Source organism: Petaurus breviceps, unplaced genomic scaffold (assembly GCF_028583685.1).
Source record: "Petaurus breviceps papuanus isolate PSGF00001 unplaced genomic scaffold, PetGlider_PUasm1.0 138, whole genome shotgun sequence".
In the NCBI taxonomy this organism is placed as follows: domain Eukaryota; kingdom Metazoa; phylum Chordata; class Mammalia; order Diprotodontia; family Petauridae; genus Petaurus; species Petaurus breviceps.
The window spans coordinates 23,031,791-23,048,086 of record NW_027185694.1 but is presented as its reverse complement, the minus strand read 5'-3'; the positions used below and the strand labels follow the sequence as shown (position 1 = coordinate 23,048,086).

General features: G+C 40.1%; 1 protein-coding gene and 1 long non-coding RNA gene across 5 annotated transcripts in view; one reads left to right on the top strand and one right to left on the bottom strand.

Moving 5' to 3' along the window:
* The window catches only part of PIGQ (phosphatidylinositol glycan anchor biosynthesis class Q), a 56,681-nt gene that overhangs the window by 5,530 nt on the left and 34,855 nt on the right, over positions 1-16,296 (bottom strand). For both annotated transcript variants that reach the window (XM_069108004.1, XM_069107997.1), the window contains exons 5-10: positions 11,134-11,260; positions 9,284-9,437; positions 8,204-8,315; positions 5,579-5,659; positions 4,078-4,192; positions 1,078-1,139 (exon numbers count right to left, since the gene is read on the bottom strand). In XM_069108004.1, coding sequence (XP_068964105.1) covers positions 1,078-1,139; positions 4,078-4,192; positions 5,579-5,659; positions 8,204-8,315; positions 9,284-9,437; positions 11,134-11,260 — 651 coding nt within the window. The remainder of the gene's footprint in view (positions 1-1,077; positions 1,140-4,077; positions 4,193-5,578; positions 5,660-8,203; positions 8,316-9,283; positions 9,438-11,133; positions 11,261-16,296) is intronic.
* LOC138177040 (uncharacterized) overlaps positions 1-16,296 on the top strand; it is a 34,163-nt gene that overhangs the window by 2,183 nt on the left and 15,684 nt on the right. Inside the window, exon 2 of one of the 3 annotated variants that reach the window (XR_011172422.1) lies at positions 6,953-7,051. The exons of the other annotated variants lie outside the window; for them this stretch is intronic. This is a non-coding gene — a long non-coding RNA (uncharacterized lncRNA). The remainder of the gene's footprint in view (positions 1-6,952; positions 7,052-16,296) is intronic. 3 annotated transcript variants of the gene reach the window in all.

The window sequence follows — 16,296 nt, the reverse complement described above, 5'->3', positions numbered from 1 at the left end:
GCATATTTAGAAAAGGCTTCATGTGTAGTCATTATTCTTGTTCCTCATTATGATCCAGAATACTCCTCCTCCTCTAAATAGAAACCAGTTTTATTTAAGATACTACAACTAGCAGGGCAAGTCATTTGGAGGAAAATTGCCGAGAACAAACCAAAGGGAAAATGCATTTTAGACAAAGTGGAATAATGTGGTCTTGCTGCAGGCTGTTTTATATTGAAGTACACTTTTAAAAGCATGAGGATTGGCTTCCTCAACTAAATAAATAAATGGTGGGCTTTCTGTGACCTGGTACTGATGGATCTCCTATAGTACAGCACATTTTCCTACTTCCTTCTCTCGGCTCTAAGTGGGTCACTGTCTAAAATTAATCTGGTGGAAGCTGATGGCAGGTGGGGCTCTAAACTCTAAAAGATCACATTCCCACAGGTCCTTTCATAACTCAGTTATGCACAATATGTTCACACTCCTGGTTTAGGGCTGAGAATATTTTCAATAGGCTTGCTGATGAATAAGCTTAAAGAATAGCTGGTGTGTGGTTTTAAAATACATTTTTAATAAGAAAGTTGGGGTAACTTTGTAAAGGGAAAGATTTAATTAGCCAGTGGACCAGAAAATCCTTAGACTAAGAAAGATGATTTTGAAGGGCTCTAAGACCTCACAGGCTCTACTCTATTTCCATCTAAGTCCCCCTTCTAAAGACATGGTAAGAACATGTTTGTTACTATGTCATATGGGTGCTATTTCCTAGAGAGGGGAAATGAACCTATCAGCAGTTGAGTCTTCATAGAGAGAGAAGCAAAACCAAAGCTATTTCAGCAATGTTGCAGGTGAGCCCAAATTATCTCCGCATGTTGAGAATAGGCACATGGATGACAAATGGACATTTCTGAGAAGTCTGAGGTAGAACAAAATGGGCTTCTATTTCCCTTCTACCCTGTCCATAAAACTTAGAAAAACCATCAGGAAAGGTAACATTTCTAGCGGGCCCTCATTTTTGGAAATGTAGCTAATGTAGGTGGGATCCTTATGTTAGCCTTAGTCACAGCCAAAAGAACGCATGATTTTCCCTGGTGTTACCTGCATCAACAGTCGAAGGGGTCTGCCTGCTTCCTGCTCCAGGACTCTGAACTTTACACCAGCTGAAAACCAAAGAAAAGATGTGTTTGAATAAAGGAGAAACAATACTGTTCTTGGCTCACTTTGGCCTAGTCTTACTGTACCCAAGGGACAAACACTAGGGGGTGAGTCAACACAAACTGAAACCACCTGACTGTATGGATGAAAAGACTAAAAATATTAGTCATCCCATTCTGCTCATAAACAAAGAGTATGAGTGGGTGGAGGAAGAAATTTCACAGATAGAGAAAGAAAATGTCTCTCTTATTAGGACCTAGAAGTCTATCTGGTAACTACATACAACTTTCATCCTCTTCTCTGTCTCCCTTTTCTGAATTTTTTTTTCTTTTCTTTTCTTTTTGCTTTTTGAGAGTGGGGAGTAGGGAAGGACTGATTATCATAAGAACCTCACAGAATTTTATTACAATAAAGAAAGGTGAGATTTCCAACAGGGAGGGGAAAGGTAGTTACTTTTCACAGCTGGGCTGGGCTGCCAGTGTGGTGATAAGGTTTTTGACCCTATTGACTACCAAATCAATTCAATTCAAGTTAATGAAACAAGTCCTCACTCCAATTCGGTTATACTTACCTTCCACACTTTTCCTATGTGTCTGTCCTGTGTCCCAGCCCAACTGGACTACTCAAAAATTACGACCTCTATGCCTTTATTTTTTGAAGGTTCTCTTCATCACAGTCTGCTGAAATCTCACTCATCCTTTAAGCCCCAGTTCCAAAGCAAATGATTCTTTGAGGATTTTCCTGATCATCCCCCATGTTTTTTCTTGGTCCTTATATTACATTAGATTTTTTTTTATGCTTTTATAGTTTCTGCTGAATTATAATTATTACATAGTTAACATGTAGTTATAATATATTAATAAATGTGTTACATCTTCCCTAAAGGCAGCATGACCTGGTAGATAGAGCTGCTGTTCAGTCATTCAGTCCTGTTCAACTCTTCATGACCCCGTGGCCCAGAGCACACCAGGACCTTCTGTACTTCACTATCCCTCAAAGTCTGTCCAAGTTCATGTTCATTTATTCCTTGACACTATCTATCCATCTCATACTCTGCCATCCCCTTTTCCTTTTGCGTTCAATCTTTCCCAATGAATCCTGTCTTCTCATTATGTGGCCAAAGTATTTCAGCTTCAGTATTTGACCTTCCAGTGAATAGCCCGAATTCATTTCTTTAAGTATTGACTAATTTGATCTCTTTGTTGTCCAAGGGACTCTCAAAAGTCTTCTCCAACATCACAATTCAAAAGCACCAATTCTGTGGCATTCAACTTTCCTTGTAGTCTAACTCTCACAGCCATCCACAGTTATGGGAAAAACCACAGCTTTGAATGTCTAGACCTTTGTTGGGGAGGTGATGTCTCTACTTCACTATGCTGCTCAGATTTGCCATAGCTTTCCTTCCAATGAGCAAGCTTATTTAATTTCATGGCTTTGAGCCCAAGAATATAAAATCTGACATTGCTTCCATGTCTTTTCCCTCTATTTGCCAGGAAGCGATGGGACCAGTTGCTAAGATTTTAATTTTTTTGATGTTAAGCTTCAAGTCAGCTTTTACTCTTCTTTCACCCTATCAAGAGGCTTTTTAATTCCTCTTTACTTTCTACCATCAGCGGTATCATAAGCATTTCTGAGATTGCTGGGCCAGTGAATACTGGGCCAGAAAGAATCCCCATCATGCCTGGGGTATAGTCACTTAGGTGTAACATAGCCAGGTTGGCATGGGGGTCTTGAACCAGTTCAGATCCCTCACATGAAAGTCCTGGGGATTCAGGTCTAGATTAAGGCTTATCTCATTTGATCAGATCCTGGTGGGTCGGTTACACTGAAGGCCTTTGTCCTAACCCCTACACTAAAGGGATGCTGCAGAATCACACACTTAAGAGCTGAAGGAACCCTAGCATTAAGTTCTTTCCTTTTCTTCTTAACACTGCCCCAAAGTTAAAAATGCTAGCATTCTGGCATATGTTATTATCTCTTCTGTTTTGCATGAAACTGTTGGATCTGCAGGTGCTTGTTTTGCCTGGTGTCAAGCTGAATGAGGACACTCAATTCTGTATGTGAAGAGAGGTGTGAGAGGGCATTATGAAGTCCAATCTGGTCAGAACTTGTGATCTGTCCACACACCAGACCGCTACTTTAGTTAGTTTTAAACTAAATCATGTTGATCTGGAAAGTAATTGCCAAAAAAGATTTTGAAGAGCATTAATGCCAAGACAAGAATGACTGTGCTAATGGATGAACTGAAAAGGGTTTGGCTCAGACCTGGGAAGTCACTCAGCTGACCTGCCCTCTCATCTTCCTGGTCTAGGAACTGTGCTGGTCATGGTACAGGAAGCAACTTTCACTTATATTTTAATTAAACTTGTACTAGAAACTCTAGATCAAAGCAAATGGGTAGTCAGTGAGAGATATTATAAAAACACAAAGAACATTTCTGTTCTGAAGGAGCAGAAGGAGTGGTTTTCATGAACCAGTAGGTTCATTAAAATGGGATGAGATTAAAATCTGTTCCTTATATTAACAAGTCTGCCCAACCTAAACCTAAATAGGTTTAAATCTAAATAGGATTTTAAAAATGATTTTTTTCCCCTTGAGACTTCTTTATAATGCCTATCATAGCTTTACTTTAATTTTTTGCCAGATTTGCCTAACTGGATTTTGCAGACTCTCAGATTGGGAAAGAACCTCAGAAGCTATCTTGTCCAACCAGTATGTTTCTTTGTTAAATAATTAATTAAAATTAAATAGTTAATTTATTGTCCAAGTCCAGGCTCACTTTGGAGCACAGAGTCTGATAGTATCCAGCCAATTAAGGAATCACTTTGGAATGAGTGTAATAATGGTAGCATTAGATATGGTACTAAATGTAGTAAACACTTATAATACTTACAGAATTATCTAGCTAGCACAGCAAAATCAGTACCCAGACATAACACCTACCTGCAAGTCTGTAGGACCTACACAGCCGAAGACCAATGGAATAGAGGGGAAGGGAGTCTATAAGGTCCACTAGCAAATGGATCAGCCCTTGCACAATCACCACCAATAGACGAAGCTAGAATAAGAAAAGAAGCATTGTGAAAGGGCCTACAGGAAAGACAAGCAGGTCAGCCTATACAACTCACTTCCCTTCCAGCCTGCCCAATCCAACCCAACTCTGGACACCCCTGCTGCCATCATGAAAAAAGGCTCTCTGCTTTGCCTATGCAGCTAAGACCCCAGCAGGGACTGTACCTTTCTGATCTAGAAAGTTGGAGAAGTACTTTATTGGAGCCTGTGAAGACTGCTAAAAATAGGTAGCATTTATATGGCACTCTAAGGTTTGCAAAACACTTTACATATATTATTCTCATTGGATTCAGACTCAGAGCACATTGTCTATTTTAATTCTGAAACTCAGGTGTCAAGAAGTCAAAAATAGAGTCAGATTTTCTAGACGAAATTAGAGGCTTCTTAGCAAGCTTTCCATAACTTTCCCTGAAAAAGGAAGGCAACCAGATAGGTCAAAGTTGGCAAGGAGAAATTATATAACATAGTTTCTTGAATAAAGTTTTGTCTGGCACAGGACTTAATCATGATCCTTGCCAATAAGTCATTTCAGAATAACTACTACCACTTAATATGAAACTTTGCCAGAAAAGAAATAGTGATCACCTGCTGGCCAATCTTTCAAAGAGAAATATGACTTCATAAGCCCAGGAGCTAACTCCTAAGGACTAACTGAGGTATTCAGAGGTAAGTACTATTTCAGGCCCCTCAGGGACCACTGAGGCCCCAGAAGGAATGCACTAAATCAATGGTAGAAAATTCCTGTCATGAAAGATAGAAGGTATCACAGAAGGTCATTTGATTGCTGACTGTGTCCTGCCTTAACATCTGCTAGACATTTCCTTCTACCATTGGTTTCACTGTTTCCGGGGCTTTTCTAGTCACTGGAGATGGCCCAGTACATACTCCGTATCTTTTCTTCTCTTCATATGCGAAAAGAAAAGAAAGGGAAGAAAAGGAGATTCTTTAAAGAGCCCCTATCAGCTAATGAGGGAGGCATGAACCATAAGAATGCCTGATTTCTGTCTCGAGCCCAATCTTAAGGTTTTGAGCATCAAATAAGGCATAGTGAATGCTGACCATCTGCCAGATGGACAAGGTTCAAAGCAGACAAGTGGCTATCTTAGCAATTCCATTGGAGAAAATGAAATAGAATCCAGGGGAAAGACAATGGACCAGATTTTAGTTGAGAGACTGTTTTAAGTACTCCCTAGAGAAGACAGAACTTGGCAGTGTGTACTTATGTCTCTTTCACCTGTGGGTCCGGCATGAAGTACAGCATATTAAATTGAAATGGGGCAAACTCCACCCCCCCTTCCCGAACAGATTATAGATGATTTTCAGATTTCACTCATGTGATGAATAGCATCAGACACTGGAGTTATCCACTTACCAAAGTAAAGACCAAATAGTAGAGGGCTGTGGTGGGCAGAAGGAACAATAGGATGGTAAAAAGCAGAGTCCCAATAAACAGCTGTAGGACAAAACATATATTCACATATTGAACATTAGCAGGAGGCAGAATGACCTACAGTTAAAAGTGTCCTTTTACTAAAACTGGAGAAACTTCTGGTCCCTCCTCTTTGCTCTGAACTCATCCTATAACTAAAAAGAACTTCTGCTAATTTTAAGGGTTTGGTTTTCCTGAGAAAATTCAATAAACAATTCACTGTCTCTGAAAGCTTCCTTCTTATAATGCTGCCTGACTCAGTTCAGTGTGTGGTATTTTAACTGTATCACAATTTAGTTACTGACACTATGATGTTTGATCACTTACAGCCAAGAGAATGGCAAAGGTTGTTATAGAGCTAGAGGGGCCAATTTTCTTTTGGCAAAGTAAAGGAAATATTTATCATCAAGGGAAGGGAAGAGGAATGCTAAAATAAGGGTTAAAGTACCTACTATGTGTCAGGCACTCAGATATTAACAAGATAAAACAAAAACACATTCCAAATGCTGGACTGTCACAAAGTCCAACAAACAAGAATAGGGTGGCAGGAAAGGGGTTTGAAGGAAAGGTGCCCTGAGGGGCAAAAAGAAATCAAGAGTAATCTAGGAAAAGAATTCTAGGAGAACTGGAGAGAAGTGAAGGTCAACAATATGTACTCCTCATAATTAAGTAACAGCTTTAAAAAATAAGTTGTCCCCAATCTTGAGAATTACTTCAACGCTAGTGGCCATGATGAAGAGACAAAGAAGCAGAAAAGGGAAAATGAGATTGACCTGCTCAACATCATGCAGTGACTTTCTCAGTAGTACCTGAATATCATGCCTAAACAGAGAACTATTCCACAGGAAAAAGGGGAGGGAGCATTACCAGGAGCTTTCTATTCTGGACTCCCATCCATTTAGTCATTTACAGCAGATGAAAACCGATTATTCCCAAAGCAAAATGTACTGGAAAGTCCACTGGATTCAAAGTGTCAGGCTAAGCTTTGCCACTAACTAGCTATGTGATTTTTTTGTCTGCAAAATGAAAAGTTGGACTAGATGATCAACAATGTTCTATGGCTCTAGGAGATGCCACTGAAACACCTTGGTTAACCCCTAGACCCCATTCATCCCTGTCCAATGTTATTTTGTTCTACCTTGGACAAGCAGCCTTCCTGTATAAACCAGTTCTCCCTTGTAGGCACATTTTAAATCATGATAAATAAATCTTTTTCTAGGACTGTGTTTTCCACCCATGGCCATTTGTTAATTATTAATGCGGGAAAGAGTGGAGTCCAGCTATGACTCAATACCTTCATGACTGTACTTATTTTAGGTTTCTACTACTCTAGAAAACTGGATACTGGCTCTTGGACTTAACTACTCTGAAACTATACCCCAGGAAATAAGCAGAATGGCCTAATGATGTTAGAAGGTAAGGGAAAAACCTAAACACCAGGCTGACCTCTTTGAAATTACTAGGTTAAAGGCAGGAACTAGGACAAATCAGGCAGGTGAGATATTCAAAGAGGACTATGATGCTAAGTGGCAAATACTGTTGTAAGAAAACTATACAGGAGTGCAGAAAACTGCAGGCAGCCGGATAGAAGGCTCTGGTTCTTCTTCTCAGAAGGCTCCCCAGAAAATGGTTTGCTTGGATAATGCTGAGAGAGCCATCATCTTCTTCTTTTTTTTTTTTTTTTGGTCTTTTTGGAGGGGGGAAGACAGGGCAGTTGGGGTTGTGACTTGCCCAAGGTCACATAGCTAGTGTTAAGTGTCTGAGGCCAAATTTGAACTCAGGTCTTCCTGACTCTGGGGCTGGTGCTCTATTCAGTACACCACCTGGTTGTCCCAAGCCATCATCTTCTGTTTCATGACCATGGGGTGCAAGTTTGCTCATATTTTACTACTTAAGTCTTTATCCAAAGCATAAATAATGATAAATATCATGAAGAACAGGGAAAACAAGACCCTTTTCATGAGCTCAGACTCTTCTATTTTAAGAAATATGACAAAATATTGGGCAGCACTTTATTCTCTCAGACTCTTATATTTAGTACTCTTTCTTTGACTATTTCTCATTCCCATACCAAATACCAAATGTTCTAGAACAAAACAGAGAAAATGCCTCTAGAAATTCTTTGAACATAATAGGTGTTTAATAAATTGCTACTGAATGAATGCTCAGAGCAAGCATTGGTAAAGATTTTATGTTACATGCCTGGCAGTGGCTCCAGGAAGATGAGTATTGTATGTGCCAACACTTAAGAATATCTTATCATGGTGCTCATATAACCTAACCAGAGACAGATGGAGAAGAGTGGCAGCTGATCTGAGACAGTAGCAGGGATAGAGATTTCTGTTTGGGCAACATTAATGCACTGACTTGCTTGGCAAGATGGCCTAGACTGACACCTATTATTGAACAATGGGTAATTCAAAGGAATGGCCTATACTGCAGTCTGAGCAGAAGATGGAATTTAATTTAGGTGGCACACTGAATGCTAGAAACTGCAGATGAGAGCACCCTACATTGTATTCATTTCCAAAGACTGGAGAATAAGAATTGCATATTTTCTTCTTATACCTGATCCAAATCATAGGAACAGGAATCCACCCGTTGCCTCAGGACATTCCATTTCTTTCCTCGGAAGAGGCGCCAGAGAGAAGACAAGCCATAGATCTTCAGACAATACAGTCTACAGAAAAAAGGAACAATTCAAGTAACAATCATTTAGGACTCATGAGTCCTATGAGTGGAGAAAAACTGGGGATTCCACAACAAAAATATTTACCAGAAGTGACCTAAGCAGGATGATCAGGCTAGTGGATATATTTCATTAGTTAATCAAAAGGCTAGATTATATTTTTCTTTTTTTTTTGGTTTAGAAATGTGATTTTATTAACTTAGGGAGTTCTCTTTCAAGGAATCTCTGCCAATCTGGACTGGCAGCTACTGTGCAATTTAGCACCTTGGAGAAGTATCTAGGGCACTGAGAGGTTAAGTGATTTGCTTAAGGTCATGCAGCCTCTGTCTGTTATGATATGTTGACTCTTGAAGGTTATTTTCAGAGGAATAAATTACCCCTTCCACCCATTAACTACTATAGTTCTCAGAAACTTTAATTATAATAACAGTCATGATACTGAGTTCCATTTTCCTTTACATTTTACAAAGTGCTCTCTCTCCCCATGGGACAGACTAGGGAAGTATGCTATCCCCATTTTAAACTTGAGTAAGCAGTGGCACAGAGGGTTTAAGTAACTTGCCCAAGGCCAGTGAGTTTGGAGGAGGAAGACCAGAGTGGGATCTCAGCTCTGATGTCCGACTAGTAGGTATCTCACCTCTCTGGGTCTCAGTTTCTCAGCTGTCATTAGCCTGGCTGGCTTCTATCGTCTCCTCCAAAGTTATTCTATGCCTAGCGCTGCTTCTACCACACCAAGCTGATTCTGAGAGTGCTGTACAGTGCTGTGGAGTACGGCTACCAGGGCACACCCTGTAGCAGCTGCTTGAGATTTTGGTCTTCCTTGTCTACACTTGTCTATGGAGAGTTTTAACTAATGAGGGGATTTGAAATGAGTTTAACTTCCTCTGCTGTGAGCCTGTGAGTATGGTCAGAAGTCTATGCTTAGCTCCTAGGGGAATAATTATGCCAATTGTACCCACCTGGCTCCATAGACGTAAAAGCAATAGATGTGGAAAGTGAGGAGCGCAATAATGTCTGAAAGTATGGACAACACCACTGTAAGACCCAGGCAGGCTGAAAGACCTACATACCACAGGATCATTTCAATGAATGGGGACAACAAATGAATATAACCTAGAAGAAAAGAATAATTTTCTTTATCAGAAGGCCCTTCTGAACAACTTCAGTTGGTCTGTTTCTTAGAGCAGCTTTAAAAGTTGGAATAGCCAAAGCCCACAAGTCACACACCAGGGGAACTAGGCTTCTGTCTCTAACAAATGGCTTCAAACAATTTTTCAGTCACTTGTGCCCCTCTAGGTATTGTGGATTAAGACCTGACTCTCCCCTCCCCATGGTTTCTGTGGAGACCACATCTGTGAACCAACCAACTCCCACGACTTTCATTTATTGCTTTCCTAGCAGCAAACATGGAGGCACTTAAGCCAAAACATTCAACTCAGTAGCAGCTTGAGTCAGAACACAACTACTGAAGTCCTGAGGATAAAAAGATTAGCTTTCTTATGAGAATCAGTGACAAGAATGGGAGGAAGAGGGCACGGTCTGAAAGGATTCCTAAAGAGTATGTACGCAATAGAAATTTCTTTTTATAAGATAACATTTCTGGAATGGGTATAGTAGAAAATTTAGCAAAAGCCATAAAACAAAGTGAGTCATAGAAACTCCTCAAGAAATTTGGAAAATGAAAGTTCAGCTATTTTTAATTCAGTGATACTTCGTTTCCTTGGAACTATGAGGAAATGCAGCCTCAGAAAAGAACAGAGACTGGTCAGACCTGATCCTTCTTAGGGTTTTCTTACTTCTTACTCCATACCCGTAATCATTTTGGCCTCATATCTGATCAACCCAAAAGGGCTTGGGGTGGAGGCCTCTTTTCTTTCTTTGTTGCTGTCAATAGCCTGGGCTTTACTTAGCCTCACTGTTTCATCCTTTCACCCAGAGACAAGATAAATTTTACCACCAGGGTTTTTGCTAGCCTCTCTAACAAAGAGAGTTCAGGGCTCTTTTCCTGTGATCATCCAAGTCTGTCCAAACTGGTGATCAACAAACTTTCTTGACTAATTAATTCCCTCTCCTATCTAGCTTACATTTCAGTCTAGCCTTCCTATGGGATCAGTCACCATATTGCCTTGAGAAAACTTGACAGTTATTTCAGCTACTCCTCCAACCCAAGTCCTGTGTTCAAAGCTGACAGTGCTTCTGCACTCTCCCACCAATTTCCACCTGCCATTAAATGCAATATCAACAAAAATCTATTCATATTAAGTCACAGAGTACCTCCTCCCCACCAGGCTTGAAACACCAAGTTCCACATAAAGTAATATTGGTTATAAAGCAATATGGTATAATACCCACATATAATTTTCACCAACAATAAGGGAAGGGACATTTCTTTACAAGCTAATCTTATAATTACAATGTAATTAACTAGCAGGATTAAGAATGGGTGGACCTGTACAGCCTATCAGAAGAGGATCTGGGTGAATATCATCCTGTCTTCCTAAAATCAGTGTAACTTCCCTGAATTCCTAGATTGGATTCCCAGGTCTTTTCTTTTGCTCTGTCACTGACTTTTACATGTGTTGTCTCTCACAATTATAGTCTGAGCTACTTACGAGCATGGAACGTTTCACATTTTTTTTTTTGTGTCTCCCCAATACTGAGCACATTTCTAGGCACAGAGCAAACACTTAATAAATTACTTTCATTCATTCATACCGCTGTTTCCCACCATGCTACTAGGGCCTTCTCATTTCTCACTGGGGCATTATTTGACAGCAGAGCACAGAAAACAAGGAAAAGCTGTACTTACTAATCCAAAGGTGAATGTGGTAGAGAAAGAAGCGACCCAACACCTGGTCCAAAGCCCGGTTCATTTTTAGACCAGCAGGAACTCCCATCAGCCATTGCAGCAGGTCCTGGAGTTCCCGGGCCACATGCTGTCAACATAAAGCAAAAAACCCACAGGAGAGAATGATACTGAATCTAAAGTTTAGCAGGTCTTAGCTCTGAGGAGTTCACTGACAGCAACACAAGCTTAAATAGGAGGATATGTTATTCTTCCACAGAAAACAGGACACAGAAGTTAAAGAACTTACCCAAAGGCCTTTGGCAAGCCAGAAGTAGGTCAAAGGTCAGGGAAAAAAGGACCCAACACAAATATGAAATGGGCCAGGCAGGCCTATTCTCTGTATTCTATCTCATTGACCATCTTTCATTTCATTTAAAAGGTGTAGATGCACAATTTGATCTCTTTAAAAATGTTTTATCGATGACTTCTGTTTGTCACAGCATTTATTTCTCAGTATATGCCTCTCCAGCCCCTCACTTGTCTGCTGCTGTCCCCCCCCCAATTATCGAACATTCTGTTGTAACAAAGAAAAAGTTCTGCAAAACTGACTGTTAAAGTATCTGGGTGTGCAACATTAACATTCTGCCCCTAGAGTCCCTCATGTCTCTACTGAATGAGGAAGTCTGGCTCATCATCTGTTCTCAGGAACCAAGAGTGGTCATTGCAATGACTCTGAGTTCAGCTGCCTTTTAGTATTGTTTTCATTTACAATGCTGTAGTCATTCTACACAACAATTTAATTCAGGTCAATTCAATTCAAACACCAGTAGGATGAGGGCAAGCAACTGGTGTAATCTCAGAGCGTTATCCTGATATAATGGAAATAGCAGTGGATTTGGATTTAGAAGACTTGGGTTTGAATCCCAACTCTCCCATTGATTAGTAAGTTATTTCATATCTCAGATTCAGTATCTTCATCTATAAAACTGTGATCCTAAAGCACAGGTGTAATCCTGTCACTCTACTGCTCATGAAGCTTCACTTGTTCCCTATAGTCTCTAGGATAAAGGCAAACTAATCTATCTGGCATAATGCCCTTCACAGTCTGGTTTTCCAGACTAATTACACACTTCTCCTCATGCCCTCAATGTTCTAGCCAAACTGCCCTTCTTGTTGTATACAACCTTCTATCTCTTCACCCTGTGCCTTTATACAAGCCATCGCCATGCCTAGAATGTTCTCGCTCCTTGCCTCTGCCCTGAAGAATCTGAACTTCCTCAAAACCACAGCTTAGCAGGGGGATTTCAGAAAAACATGGAAAGACTTATATGAACTGATGTTGAGTGAAATGAGCAGAACCAAGAGAATATTGTACAAAATAACAGTGACATCGAATAATGATCAACTGACTTAGTTCTTCTCAGCAATACAATGATCCAAAACAATTCCAAAAGATTCATGATGAAAAATGCTATCCATATCCACAGAAAGAACTGATAGAGTCTGAATGCAGATGGAAGCATACTATTTTCACTTTATTTTTTCATAATTTTCCCTTGTGTTCTGTTCCTTTTACAACATGACTAATATGGAAATATGTTTTACATAATTGCATATATATAACCTATATCAAATTGCTTACTTTCTTAAGGAAGACAGAAAGGGAGGAAGAAAAATTTGGAACTCAAAGTATTATGAAAATTAATGTTAAAAATTGCCTTTACATGTAATAGGAAAAAAATAAAATACTATTTAGAAGGGGAAAAAAGCACAGCTCAGTTGTCATCCTGAACAGAAGGGTTTTCCCGATTCCCTCAGGTGTTAGTTCTCCCCTACCAAATTACTTCATATTTTCTCTGTAAATATTTTGTTGTAAAAGAAAAGGATTTTGTAAAGCTGAAAGAGCCCCATAAATGAGAGTTACTATTAATTAAATTATGTATTCATAAATAAGCATTGACTCAAAAAGCATTTATTTATCTAATTAAGCATTTAGGTATTAGAGATACAAGGACAAAAATCAAACAGTCCTTGGCCTCAAGAAGTAAACACTGTGGAAGGAGAAAGCACATACATATATAAGTGAATACAAACCACCTCCCAAGCAGACAAATGATGACCTTGGATGGGAAGGCACTGGCAGCTGGGAGGAGAGAGAGGCCTGTGCCAGGAATGGCCTCCCGCAGAAGGTACTTCAACTTAGTCTTGAAGAAAACCAAGGACTCTTGAGATGTAGAGGTGGAGAGCATTCTAAGAGGCCAGTGAAGAGACCAGTGAAAAGACATAGAGATAGGAAATGAAGTGTTCTGTGTGAGGGACAGCAAGTAGGCAGAACCACAGTATGGCTGAACCACAGAGTACATGGAGAGTAATATATAAGGAAGAGAGAGAGAGAGAGCACCAGATCACGAAGAGCTTTAAATGCTAAACAGAGGAATATATATGTTCTCCTAGAAATAATACAGGGGCACTAGAATTTATTCATTGAGGGGTAGGAATTTGGTTAACATGATCAGATGGGCACTTTAGAAAATATCACTTTAGTGGCTGTGTGAAGGATGGATTGGAGTCAGGAGAAGCCTGAGCCAGAGAAGCTACTTGAATAGGCCAGGCAAGAGGTGATCAGACCAGGGTCTGAACTGGTATTGTATGAGTGGAGAATGATAAACAGTGGAGAAAGAAATGACCAGATTTGGCAACTAACTGGATATGCGATGTGAAGGAGGGAGGAGCTGAGGATGATAGTGAGCTTGGGAACAGGAAGGATGGCAACACCCTTGACAGTAACAGGAAAGTTCAAGAGGAATAGCTTTTCTGGGAAAGTCTAATGAGTTTTGTATCTGAGATGCTCATAGGATGTTCAGTAGATGTGATGTGCGACTGGTGCTCAGCAGACGGGCTAGTCCTTCTGCACATATAGATCTGGCAGTCATCTTCAGAGAGCCTTGGGTTCTTGGACTCATGGTCTGGGACCTGGATGAACCCAGCAGAGGAGGCTGGAGAGGAGCAGGCAGACAGGCAGAAGAGTTCTAAGACTGATGATAGCTTATTCCTCTGACTGCAGTACTGCCTTAGACTTGATAATGTGACACAGTAAACACAAAGGGGGTTTGGAGTCAGAAGAGCCTGTTTACATGACTGGGGCAAGTCATTTGACTTCTCCGAATCTTAGTTTTTTCCTGTCCAGGCATTTTCACCCCCATCCCTGCCTCCCCAGTCCTGGCTGGTCTACAAAGCTGACTGAATGATATTTCCCAAATAAGGATACTCCACAAGAATGGGATGAGCTGTGTCAACAAATGGGTAAAGAATATTTAGAAAGACTAAGTTGGCATTGCCAGGAGCTCTAGGATGACTATGTACAACAGTCCAGTGAAGACATTTAGCCAGTCATCACTGGTCTACTCTTTGTCCTTGAATTCCAACTGACCCAAAGTTTACTGTGACTTCAGAGTAGAGTATGACAAGTGACATGTAGAATGGAATGTAGGGGATTGCTATGCATAAATCTTTGTTAAGTACCATCTGAGGAACCACCAACCTAAATAAGAGACCAACCATCCTATGATACTCTGAATCGTATCCTTTCAATAGTATGTGCCAGGTCTGTGGCTTTTAAACAACACATGACCAGTATTTTTGTATTACTATAGCCCAACCCTTTTGTATTCACAGTTTTTCATTGAGGAGCAACGTCTAAGTGGGGTGTGTGTGTATGTATACATACACATGTGGATATGCCCTCAAATTCCTGAAGGTTTTATGAAGGACTCAAAGGTTTTTTGGAGTCCCTAATAAATGATCTGAAAGTAAGCTCACTTACTCCTTTTAGTATCAAAAACTTGAACAGAGTTGGCAGAGCAAGACAGCCACCACTCCCTAGAGAAATCCGAAGAGTAATACTCCCTCCCTGCCCCAGGAATAGTTCTATATCTTTCTTATCCCTCTCTCCCTCACCCAGCTGGAATGCTGAGGACCAGTACTGGAACCCTGCTACGGCATCATCTAATGATGGATGACCCCTGGAATAGACAGTCATGCCCATGGAGAAATCAGTTATCAGTGCATTGGTATTAATTAATATGAGAGAAAATTAGTACCAGAGAACCAATTTCCAAAAGCAGAGCCTGTGAAAAAAGACAATCCTTGAAAACAGTAACTGAATTTTTAGCTTTGTCACTAATGCTAAATTTAACAAGAAAGTACAAAATGTGACTTCACATTTCAAAGAGATGCACAGGAAGCTTAGGAAATTCTGGAACACCAGGTGTGTTCATGCTGTTCATTTTCCCAACCTCTAAAAATCCATCTTTCTAGTCTAGTACTTGTTTCTCAACTCTTCCAACATTACCTTATCAGTAACTGTCATGAAAGCAATGCTGCTTTGTGCCAACAAATCTTGCCCTTGCAGCTGAGAAAAGAACATACTTTATAAATAGAACTTATGTAATATTTAAAGCATAAGAGCCTGGCAACAGGAAGAGATTTTCTTTTTAAAATTAAATATTTATATATCTGTGCAATTTTGAAGTCAAAAGGTTTCCAGTCAAGGGTGTCCAGGGAGCTTTGCAATTAGAGAAGTTAATCCCCAAACCTGACATAGCACTACAATTCTGGGTATAGGCCATGCCCAACTATCTCAGCCATATTGCTTTGTAGACTTTTTTGCCCCAGTGTGGGTTTCTAGATCTCCAAAGCCTTTGCTAGTTTTTAGAAGAAACAGAATAAAACATATGAACTCAGACACTTGATCTGCCTTTGCTAAAAAATGAAAAGACAGGAGAGAACAGGGAGGTAGTGCCTCACTAAGAATAATAATAGTTCATATGATATAAGGTTTGCAGTGTGCTTTACCTACATCATCTCACTTGATTCTTGTAACAACCCTGTGAGAGAAGTGCTATATTAGGATACTGAGGACAACGAGAATCATTCAGAGCAGGAGCTCATCTGAAGAACGCCAATAAGTTAATGAGAAGAGAAGTTTGGGAATGTCCAAAAGGATCATGAAGCCAAGGCTAAGATCTATAAGTCACAATCAATTTTACATGTATATACTGACACTTCTTTGAGAAAAATTTGAGTCTGTCACTACAGGCTCACTGTCTTCTATTGAGAATGATCTCATTTAATCTGAGGATTACTGAAAAGTCAGCTGACTTTCTTTTGACATGCCATGTGCAC